Source organism: Lolium perenne, chromosome 4 (genome assembly GCF_019359855.2).
Source record: "Lolium perenne isolate Kyuss_39 chromosome 4, Kyuss_2.0, whole genome shotgun sequence".
In the NCBI taxonomy this organism is placed as follows: Eukaryota; Viridiplantae; Streptophyta; class Magnoliopsida; order Poales; family Poaceae; genus Lolium; species Lolium perenne.
This window is the reverse complement of record NC_067247.2, coordinates 143783747-143795668: the sequence shown is the minus strand read 5'-3', so window position 1 is coordinate 143795668 and position 11922 is coordinate 143783747. Positions and strand designations below refer to the sequence as shown.

Sequence of the window (11922 nt, the reverse complement as noted above, 5' to 3'; positions counted from 1 at the left end):
GCGTGAGTGGAACCTACACCAACTGATGCAGGTTTGTCCGACCAACATCATGAAGTAAAAAAATAATAAAAACTGACTCAGGTTCCCAAGTAACCGAAATCAAACCCATAGTGCAGTTTTGCACATTTCGCCCCAAAAAAAACAAATTTATGAACTCTGGAGAGCCATACGAAGCTTGATCATCAATCGACAATAACTAGGAAACACACACTGCATTTCCTGAACTTCGGAGCACTTTGTTCGTGTTAACATAGACCGTCGGTTCACCGTGATATATCAGCACGGCCCTGGGTTCCAATTTGTTTTTCCAAAATTGATATATCAGCACGGCCCTGGGTTCCAATTTGTTTTTCCAAAATTTTCCAGAATATAACGTGATCATCAAGAGCAGAGAAAGATGAACAAAACTAGGAAACGAAGGGAAATACGCACTGCATTTGCCTGAACTTTGGACCGCCAAATCTGCAAATGTACTCCAGAAGCAACCAAGCAGCATCAGCAACAGCCGGACTGAAAGCTTCAGAACAAAACAACTCAGGAACAAGAACAGAATGCTCAATAGGAAACTCATAGCTCTAGTAGTAGCAGAAGCATATATTACGCCAAAAGGGAGCTCGTACCACCGTTCCATAGGTAGATACTTACAGAAACTGGAGGCTAATAATAGGCTACTGGCTCAGGAAGGCTAAACAACAAAAGATGACGATACACGGAAGCTCTCATCAACGATGCGTGTCTGATCTCAACCAAGGAAGGTTCAGAGACCGCCCCAGCACTTATTGTATACTACATTGGAGCGTTCGAAAGCAGGTGAGAGACCTAGTTCTCCATGCGGATGATGCAGCGGATGCCCTCCCCCTTCGCCATGAGGTCAAAGGCCTTGTTGATCTCCGAGAACGGCACGCTGTGGGTGATGAACTTCTCCACCTCCAGCTCCTGAAGAAAATAGCAACTTGTTCAGGACTTTACATGTTTCAGAGTAAGATAATTTAGATACAAGACAACTTTCAACACATCCCAGGATATCGCTGCTAGAGCTTCCTGTTTACCTTCTTCATGTACATCTCCACGACATTGGGTAGGTCAGTGCGTGGTTTGAAGTTACCGAAGAAGGTGCCCTTCAGAGTCCTCTCGTTCAGGAAATTCATTGGGTGGGTCTTGAACTCGGCGTCCTTGTGTGGCACACCCACCAGCACAGCTACACCCCAGCCCTGAATACAGATCACAGATTTAATGATTCAATCCAGGAAAAAAACTGTTATCGAAAAAATCCAGGAAAAAGAGAAGACAGCAAAGGGTCATGTTCAAGTGGATGATTGATGTGTTAAGAATCCATACATCATGAACACATTCAAATGCTTGTATCATAGCATTGATGTTGCCAGTGCATTCAACACTGCGGTCAACTCCGCCATTTGTCATCTCAATAAGTACCTAGAGCATCACAACATTCGTAGGTTATGATGATGTGATATATGAGCACTAGGTGTGTAAAGAATGTATTTCCCTGATGTGAAGAAACAAACCTCTTGAACCGGCTTGTTGTGGTCTTTTGGGTTCACAAATTCTGTGCAGCCAAATTTTCTAGCTGAACATGGACACAATTAGGGACACTTAGTGGCTTCTCAAAGCAACAAACGAAAACTCATGATCTGGTAAAATCAGGAGTATTTACCTTCTTCAAATCTGTTGGCGTTCAGGTCAATACCAATGATCCTTGAGGCTCCTGCAATCCTTGCACCTTCTGCAGCCTAAATCACATAAACATGAAGGGCAAATAAGTGCAAGTCCAGATTGCAGTTGTAGGACAATCATGAGAAGAGTCAGAAAATTTACAGCAAGTCCAACAGCTCCTAGCCCAAATATAGCGACTGTCGAACCCTTTGGCGGTTTTGCTACATTAATCGACGCACCAAGACCTACAAAAAGAATGGCAACTCAGCATCTAAAGATAACAAATAGTCATAACAAGCACACTACAAAACAATACAAGTCAACTTACCAGTAGAAATACCACAGCTAAGAACACAGACTTTGTCAAGGGGAGCCTCAGGGTTGATCTTCGCAACACAACCAACATGCAGGACAGTATACTCACTGAAGGTGGAAGTCCCAACGAAATGGTAAATGGGCTTGCCATCAATAGAGAAGCGTGACTTGCCATCGCTGAGCATCACACCTCTGTCGGTGTTGATCCTGAGAAGATCACACATGTTGCTCTCCGCAGACTTGCAGTGGGGACATTCCTTGCACTCCCCGGTGAACACAGGGAGAACATGGTCACCAGGGGCAAGCTCAGTCACACCCTCTCCAACACTCTCCACTATGCTGTAACGTAAACAAGTTCAGGGGATGCACAACAGATAAATATGACCAGAAAATCAATATAAAAGGACTTCATTTCAGAGTTCTCAGATACCAAATACTAGTTAGCAAATCAGTCAACCAAAGGGCTAGAGAAACGGCTGACAGCCGTATCTTAATTGAAGAAAGACACCTGTCAACTGAAACATTCCTACAAATTGATGATATGGATGCATGATGTTGATACTACTTAGTTCATCAAGTTCCAACGGCAAGGTGATGGCAATACTATACGAATAAACAGCAATCATGATACAACGTTCTAACACAGGCCACAAAATACTTATATTTCTCAATCTCAACTCTTCTTTTTTTCTGATGTCTCCTTCACATGTTCAGGGTTTCATGAACACCCTGTTCCACGTCTAGCTATGCTTTCTCAACAAACGATTACTACAACATGGTAATCTAGAAACCCTAGAGCAGAACCAGAAACAAAGCGTATAAGTAATACATCAAGGGGAGTAGTAGCGCAAGAACATACCCTCCAGCTTCATGACCGAAGATCCGAGGGAACACGGGAGTCTGTCCCTAAGCATCGGAAGCCACGGAGGCGCAAGTCAACCAACAAAATTGGGACGGGATTTAATTATTGACAGGAAGCAGATACTACGCTGCCCGTGGCATCCATACCTTGGCCTCCCAGAAGTAGACGTCGGTGTGGCAGAGGGCGGTGAAGAGGATCTTGACGCGCACCTCCATGGCCTGCGGCGGCGCCACCTCCACCTCCTCGATCGACAGCGGCTTCCCCGCCTCCCATGCCACCGCGGCTGCAACGAACACAGATCCAAGAAAGGGACATCAGAATGCAGTCTCGGGATCACACTCGTAATTTCCTCTCCTTACGAAATTAGTAAAATCGGCAGCGAAAAGGACACAAGAAAAGCCGAAAACAGAACGCAAGCAAGCAACTTTCAGTGAGGCGTAACAAATCTTGAGGCAAATACTGTGAAAGAAAGAGCAAGAAGCCAAGAAGCAGAGCAGACCTTTGCACTTGATCACCTTCCCTGCCGTCGCCATTGCTCCCTCGCCTCAAGAAGAATCAACCGGAACGAAGACCACAATCTAAGCACGAAACAAAGCCCAAATCTGCTTCACTGGATCGAATCCGTGGGGGAACGGAGCGTGGGGTGTGTGGTCTATATATAGCTCCTACCCGGGTCCTAAAGAGGAGGAAGAGAAAAGAAGGTGCGGTTTCGCCACGGCCGCCGAAGCCGCCCTCTTCTTCTTGGGTAGCAAACCACGGGCGCGCGGCGTGGCGCCGATACCGGGGCTCCTGCCTACACCTGGTTTGTCTCGCTCTTTCCCTCGTCGGTGGGGGGAGGAAGGGAGGATCGTGGCGCACTTCGCGTTTGCACGGTCGGACAGAGGTGTGTGCTGACAGTGTAGAGGGAAATGGTTTCCTGGATTCTAGAGGCTGCGCGAGCGTGGAAGGAGGGAGTTACGCTGACGCTTCTGGATCCATGGGCTGTTCTTTATTTATTTTTTTACTCCTTTCATCTTACTGTATAAAATATGTTGAAAGTTTGTTTAAATTTAAACATATCTAGACACTATTTGGTGCATAGGAACATTTAAATTTAGACAAATTTACCAAAATAGCTTCTATATTCATTGAATACACATAAAACAATCTAAACTTGTTTTCTCGAGGAGGGAAAGGCTCCATTTGCTTTAGAAGAAACAACCATAGTAACTGTCTATGAAATTCATTGACGGATATGAGAGTGGTGCAAGACCGGGACAGAGGAACCATGGGAATGTTATGTCAACAAACAATGATAGCGTACAGAGCGACGTCTATCAAGAAGCTCAAATCCTCACTAAAAGAAGTAGGCGGTGCAAATGGCACAAAGTGCTTAGATTTAGTATATTTTGTGAGCCACATGTCTCTTTTGATATGTTTATCTTCATAGTCTCTGTAGTATTTACCGACTCGGGATCCATCCCGGAATAAGAGTAAAGGAGAGAATGCGCTTTAGTGGTTACGAAACCAAGCTCACTTTGATACAATTTAGAATGAACTTTCCAGTGAACTGGTGAAGTAGTGGCCGGCTAGCCGAAGTAGTACTAATTAAACCGCACGGCAATGAACCTTTTCCGAGGTTTCGATCACGTCTATCCGAAGTAAATTCTCCTACGGATGCTGGCACGTCTTTCTCAGATGACAATGATGAGGGCGACATTAAAGTTATTTATTTGAGAAGGTAAGGCAGGCATAATTAGAGTGAATGGTTCCTTCTTTTGTACCCAAGGCAAGCAATTTGCATTTCTATGGGAGAAAGCTAAACTAACAGAGTAAAATGACCGAGTTATATAATAGGATGACTCACAAGATTTGAGACTCACAATGCTCGGTTAATTAGAGAAAAACCGAGAAAAAATCTAAACAACGGTAAGCTACACAAAAGCACCACAAGACATACACGACGCTGGTAAGCGGAACACACGACACCCACAACCGGGCACTAGAGCGGCTCCTCCTTCCAAACTGCACATCTTTCACGTTGTGTCAATATACCATGAGCATATTCGCCAAAGTCATTGACTCCGGACAGGAACGACATGCCCCGAAGATAGAGGAACATGAGCCTTTCTAGTCCCAATAATAATGACCGATGCGGCATGTCTCACGTTCCTTGCATGTGGAAGGGGTATGACATGACCTACAAAGATATTTGCAAAATCATTTAAGACGTAGTTCATAATTTTATGAGTTCAAATTTTAATCAAATTATTTAATGAGCTCGCACTAGAAACATCATCCCTAAGAATGTTTCAAGTGAGTACATGATCCTTCCTAGTCATACCACCCCGATCATCACTGCCGTTGGTATAATCTAAAGGTAGATATTGATGTATCAATCATATCATCTATATTACTCATGCTCGACCTTTCGGTCAGTGTTCGAGGCCATGTCTGCACATGCTAGGCTCACCAGTAACAACCTTGGCGTATTTGCAGTGCAACATGTCTTGCTTCCGCAGTACATGCCCGTCAATATGTATAGCACCTGATCGTCACGGTGTGCTTCATAATGATGAGTCAATCTATCATGGTGCAACACCGAGGGGCAACACTATTGGTATTAGATTTTGGGATCGTCTTATTTAAAGGTACCGTTGAGGAAACAAAACACTAGCAATTAAACAAGATGCTATGACGGTATTTACATCGAATGTATTAAGTAGCATATCATGGGTGAATCATCTATGCAACTAGATCTCCATCATGTGCTATGCATGGCGACAAATAGTAGATAACTACTTTACATCATGATCATAACATGTTACAAGCCCCCTTGCAACACAAAGATACACGCCTCTACTTTATTATTTGCAAATTTTACGTGGCTTTTAAGGCTTTCGTAAAAAAAAACCATTCTTACCTACAAACATGAAACCACAACACCGATTAAATATTTGTCTCTACTACACCCCTTTTGGGGCCCTCCGTTGCAAATACCATACCACTAAAGTAAGAGAAACAGACACCCCCAAGCTGCATATATGATACAAGCCATATATCAAGTGAAGAACCAGTCTCGTGTAAGTGTACGCGTGAGGTCGGTCGGCGCTGCTTCATCAAACAGTGCCTCGGTAATGAACAAGTACACGTGAGAGGGTAACAATTATAGAATAGAGTTGCATGTGTTCAAGCATACTACGCATAGATCGGCTCTGATACCACGGTTGGGGATTCGTAGTAGAAAACAAAAAATTCTAACTAACGCAACCCGGTTGCCTAGATCTATCTAGGAGTAATGCTATAACGGAGAAGATATCGGTGACGTACCCTCGTAGACCGATAGAGGTTAACGTTCCACTAGAATGTGGTTGATATCGTCGTACTTCGTCACCGACCTCGATGTCGTGTTGAAGTCCTCATGTACCATCATGAGTACCGCAAGTGCAGCACCTCGTAGTTTCGCACACATACGGTACTCAACAACGCTTCCGGCTCCGATCCAACGAAGTTGCGGAATTAGATCTTCTGGATCCGGATCCCAACAGTGCTCCCGCGTACCAGGTGGAGTACTCCCTCCACGCGCAACCCTTGGAGGAACCACGGGTTGAGAGAAAACAAGAGAGAGAGAGAGGAGATAGGGAGATAGAGAAGGGAAGAGGAGGGGAGGCGCCCAAAGGGGTTCCTTTTTCTCCCAAACCCTAATTCTCAATGTGTGTTCTCCTCCTCCTAATTCCTCCATTATATATAGGGGGAAGGGGAGGGGCAAGGCAACATAGGGGGAAAGGTGGGACTAAACAAGGGAGGAGAGGAGGGGTCGGCTGGCCAAGGCCACCCGTGGCATGCCTCCCCCCTCCCCGTTCGACCACCGGGTGGGCCGGCCACCCCTTCCCTTTTTTTTCTTTTTTCTCCTTTTTTTTATTTGGCTCCTTCCATATGGGGCCTAATAAAAAATAGGGATTCCCTTTACAATTAAATAAAAAATCATATTTTTATTAAATTAAATATATTTTAATATATTAATTCATCTAATCAACATATTAAACATATCCTTTAATTACCATTAGTCCGAGACACCTCCCTAACTATTCCGAACACCTTCGGATTCTCCCGGAAACTTTTCTGGATCTCTCTTCTCCATTCTCTGGTGTTTCCTTTGAATCCAAAACAATTTTAAGTTTCGTTGAACCCTTAAGTGTGTTTCCGTATGGTTCGAGAATAACACATACATGATCGAGACACTCTCTGATCAATGATCACCAGGGTGTTCTAGAGAATAATAATGACCCCCATGTATTCTACGAAGATGTGATCGTCGTTTGAACCATTATGTCGCATCCCATTCCCTTTGTTACTTCGATACATGCACTTGTCCGAGACTGATCATCGGTATCATCGTACCTAGTTCAATCTCGTTACCGACAAGGCTATTCAACTCGTTCTGTTCGATTCAATCCTCATGACCTAGTCATGTGTTGCAACTTGAATGTAATCTCACCGAGTGGGCCGAGAGTATCTTCCGTCACGAAGACGAACAAAGCTAGCTCTTGATCCATACACCTCAACCATCCCATTGGAATACCTAACTGCACCTTTATGACCACCCTGCTATGGTGTGGCGGTTGATGCAGTGAAAGCATCCTCCGGTGACGGTGATTAGATATGGTCTCACGGTCTAAGGATTAGGTTACTACGCTTTCATAAATATCGTAACTTTGAACTTGATGTGACCTAGATCGCGTTACAATACTTATATATATGAGAATGTCCAATATATCATTCACTCAATGATATGACTTCATTCTCAATGACTACGTGTCCATGATCGGGAAACCTCGACCAATGATTGACCACAATGAACTAGTTTTGCACATGTGTGCTCACTAGGGACCTTGGTTTGTTTACAATACCACACATGCTTTAATGTTTCCGATTAATACAGTTATAGCATGGCACGAAACTATTATGAACTATTGATATATAATAATCAACACTCTTTATTATTTGCCTCTAGGGCACTATATCGAACAATATTTATCATTGGGATCTAGTGCAAGATGACACTTGGTAATCATTGGATTGGCTACACCCTTTATGTCCTCCATCTTAAAACTTTTGAGCATGTCTTGGAGATATTTTCTTGATTTATGAAAGTCCCTTCTCTCAATTGCTTGATCTCAAAACCAACAAAGATCCTCATCTTTCCCATCATAGAAATCTCAAACCTATCATTCACAAGCTTTCAAAATTCATCATTGAAAGATTTGTTAGTACAACCAAAGATAATATCATCAACATATAATTGGCAAACTAAAATCTCCCCATTGACCCTCTTAGTAAAAAAGAGTGGAGTCGATTAGCCCAACATCAAACCCATGGTCTAATAACAAATCTTTAAGATGCTCATAACAAGCTCTAGGAACTTTTTTTAGACTATAGAGTTCTTTACCTAGCTTATAGACATGGTTAGTGAAGTTGAGATCGTCAAAACCAGGGGGTTACTTAACATAAACCTCTTCATGCAAAGAACCATTAAGAAAGGTTATGATGTGAAGAATATTCAAGAAGGATACGGGTGGACTCAAGGCGAGCCACAGGAGCATAAGTTTCACCAAAGTAAATTCCTTCAATTTGGGGGAAACCTTGAGCTACCAATCATGCCTTGTTCCTCACAATAATTCCATTCTCATGTTGCTTTTTCTTGAATATCCATTTAGTGCATATAACATTGCGGCGCTCCTTTGACTTCTCTAATCTCTAATCCACACTTTGTTGCGCTTGAATTGAGTTCATCATGCATAGCATCCGACCAATCCGGATCTTCAAAAGCTTCAAATAATTTCCTTGGTTCCACCAAGGAGATGTAAGAATGATGATTGCTAAAGCTAGCCAATTGCTACTATAACCTTCTCATGAGTGTGTTGAGGAATTTCCAAATTCCTTTCTCTTCTAGCAAGATGACGTGTTTCAATCTCTTCCTTAGACCTTTAAGTCCTTGGAGGGATCACTTGATCAAGTTGAGCTTGCTCAATTTCTTGAGTTTGATCATCATGAGCTTGATCTTGGACATCATTTGGCGAACCACCATCGCCATTGGGTGAATCATCATCATCATCCTTCCTTGATTGATCTTGTCCTTGATATTGCTCACTAGAGGGAGGGTGTTGTGCTTGTTGTTTGGTTGGTGCATCATTGGCTTCAAGATTTGGAGCTTGTTGGTGTTGTCAGGATGAGGGCTCCACAATAGTAGAGCATAGTCCATCCCGAGTCACCATAACGTGTCCCTCAATGGGGTGGAAAAATCCCACACCCATTTTTGCTATGGAGTCTTGAGGTATTTCATCATCTGCACACACATCAACTTGCTCCACTTAGGAGCCTTCATTTTCATCAAACACCACACTACAAGAATGAACAACTCGCCTAGAGGCTTTCTCATAGATTCTGTAAGTGTGGGATTCGGCACCGTAACCAACAAATATACCCTCCAAAGCTTTAGGTTCAAATTTAGACAATCAAACTTCTTTGATTTTATAGAAACACTTACAACTGAACACCTTGAAGTAGGAGATATTAAGCTTGTGTCCGGAGAGAATTTCATATGGAGTCTTGTTCAAGCCCCTGCGGAGATAGAGCCGGTTTGAAGAATAACATGCGGTGGAGATGGCCTCGGCCCAAAAGTTGAATGGACATTTAAACTCCGCCAACATAGACCTGGCCATCTCCATAAGAGTCTGGTTCTTCCTCACCGCAACACAATTTTTTGGGTGTATGCAGCGGAATATTGATGTATTATCCCCTCATCAATAAGGAAATCATTGAGAGTGTACTTTTTGAACTCGGAGCTGTTGCCACTTCTTATTGCCAATATAGGAACATTGTGTTGACGTTGCGCTCAGTGGAAAAGTCGATGAAGGTTTGTTGGGTCTCATCCTTCGACTTGAAGAAATAAACCCAAGTATATCTTGAATAATCATCAAGAATCACCAAACAATGTTTCTTCGCACCAAGACTTGTATGAGTCGTAGGACCAAAGAGATCCACATGAAGGAGCTCTAGTATCGTCTTGGAGGAGATAATATTTTTTCTTGGATGCAGAGAGTCGAGCATTTTGGCTTGAACACATGCCCTGCAAGCACAGACTTTGGAAAAAGAAACAATGTCCTTTAGTCCCACAATATGGTTACCCTTGTGAAGACTTTGCAAAGTTTTCATGTTGACATGGGCCAAGCGGCGATGCCACAACCAACCAACCTCCGCCTTTCTGAATAAGAACATCACACTTGCAGCGGTTTTCCCGGCAAAGGCCACCACATACAATTTCTTCTCTGAGTACCGAACGCAAGCGACTTTTGCAGTCTTTCTCCACAAGATTACCACAATACCTTTATCAATAAGGACAGTGAAACCCATCTTGCCTAGGGCGAAAACGGACAATAGATTGTAACCAAGGGTTTTGACAAGCATGACATCCACAAGAGTAATGTTGTGTGCAACCACAACCTTGCCAAAATCTAGTACCTCACCAAATGAGACGGTTATATTATGATAATTGGGCCTCAACTCCTTGACGAGATGCTTGCCGCTGGCCATATGACTTGTGCATCCACTATCAATCACCCATTTTGACCCTCTAGCGGCATAGTCCTACATGAGATCAAATCTTGGATTTAGGTACCCATTTTCAATGGGTCCTCTTTTATTAGCAACAAGGGTCTTTCCATCATAAGGGCCAACATATTTTGCATAGACATCACCATAATAATCATTAAATAAAATATAGTGAGGGTTAGCAATTCCCGCATGATCATCATTAGTGGCTTTTCCCTTTGAGGCATCACTACCATTGGCAATCTTCTTCATTCCTTGTGCGGGTCTGGCCTTCTTCTTGTTTTTCTTCTTTGCCTTGGCCCCATAACCAAGACCCTCATTCCCATTGTTTGACCTTTGCTTACTCAAGGGGTCATCCAAAGATAGCTTACTTTGGGAAGAGGAGGATTTAGAAGATCATCTTTCAACCTAGCATTTACCTCAATGATATTTGCATGATCACTATTAGAGGTAGAACAACAAGCCACATCATATTTAGTGAGCCTAATTTGAAGTTTCTCATGTGACTTGGTGAGGAGAGAATGTTCAGTCTCCAAGGCCTTGTGAGCCTTGTCTAGATCATCTAGACCATTAACAAGTTTATCCTGATCAATACCAAATTCCGACTTTTCCTTTTAAGCACTTTTAACTTAGCCCTAGCATGATCTCTTTCTTTGGTGAGTTTAGCAATTATTTCATCTTGAGGCTCCTCAAGAATTTCTAATTTCTCTCCAAGAGAAGCTACGATTTCTTGTTCCTCCTCAAGAACATTTTATAATGAGGCAATTTCAAGAGAGTCTTCTCTCTAAATTTTATATTTTTCATAAGGATATCTTCGAGTGGTGCTAAACGAGACATAACTTTTCTTTCATACGGTTGCGATGTTTTGGTACTCTTCAACAAGATGTATTGCTACTGATGATTATTAATATATTGGCGGAATTTTCGAAAAAAAAACGAACCGTTGTTCACCGTGCATGGGCCAGGGTTTTGCTAGGACACTCGTCATGGGCCTAAGGGCATCTTCAATGGGGCGACACAAACGAGCGTCCGTTTGCGAACGCGCGGTAAAAAATGCACTTGTACCTAGGCCCAGCGGCCCGACGTATAGTGACAGGCATGTCCGCAAAGACGCAAACGTGGGTCAAATATGCGCCGAGTTTGCATCTACGCGGACGCTTCGCGGGCGCGCCAAGTGACCGCCGTTCCTCACGTAGGGACCGCACACCAGTGGGTCGCCGCTCACATTCCCGCCAGAGGCCACTTGCAGCCCCAAAAATCAAAGTTGAGCAGCGCCAACACTCCAGCCCCTTGCGATGGACGTCCGCCTAGCCGTAGCCGCCATGGATTCCGAAGAAAGCCTCGTAGCCACTAGAGGCCGCGGAACAAAGGCGAATGTGCCAAAAAAGTTGTTGTCGATGGAGGAGAAAGGCGTCGAGGCCGCGAAGCGACGGGGCAGGCGCATGAATCTTAAGGAGAGGAAAAACGCGGCGGTTGCATAG

General features: G+C 43.6%; 1 protein-coding gene across 3 annotated transcripts in view; it reads right to left on the bottom strand.

The window, feature by feature from the left end:
- Positions 1–576: 576 nt before the first annotated feature.
- LOC127294103 (alcohol dehydrogenase 1) overlaps positions 577–11922 on the bottom strand; it is a 32570-nt gene continuing 21224 nt past the window's right edge. Inside the window, exons 1-10 of one of the 3 annotated variants that reach the window (XM_051323856.2) lie at positions 3351–3726; positions 2998–3134; positions 2849–2889; positions 2003–2328; positions 1837–1919; positions 1676–1751; positions 1527–1588; positions 1339–1434; positions 1050–1211; positions 577–936 (exon numbers count right to left, since the gene is read on the bottom strand). In XM_051323856.2, the coding sequence (XP_051179816.1) occupies positions 820–936; positions 1050–1211; positions 1339–1434; positions 1527–1588; positions 1676–1751; positions 1837–1919; positions 2003–2328; positions 2849–2889; positions 2998–3134; positions 3351–3384 (1134 nt within the window). In that variant the 5' untranslated portion in view covers positions 3385–3726 and the 3' untranslated portion in view covers positions 577–819. Of the gene's footprint in view, positions 937–1049; positions 1212–1338; positions 1435–1526; positions 1589–1675; positions 1752–1836; positions 1920–2002; positions 2329–2848; positions 2896–2997; positions 3135–3350; positions 3727–11922 lie in introns of those variants that run through there. The other 2 variants (XM_051323854.2, XM_051323855.2) reach the window with 2 other exon arrangements.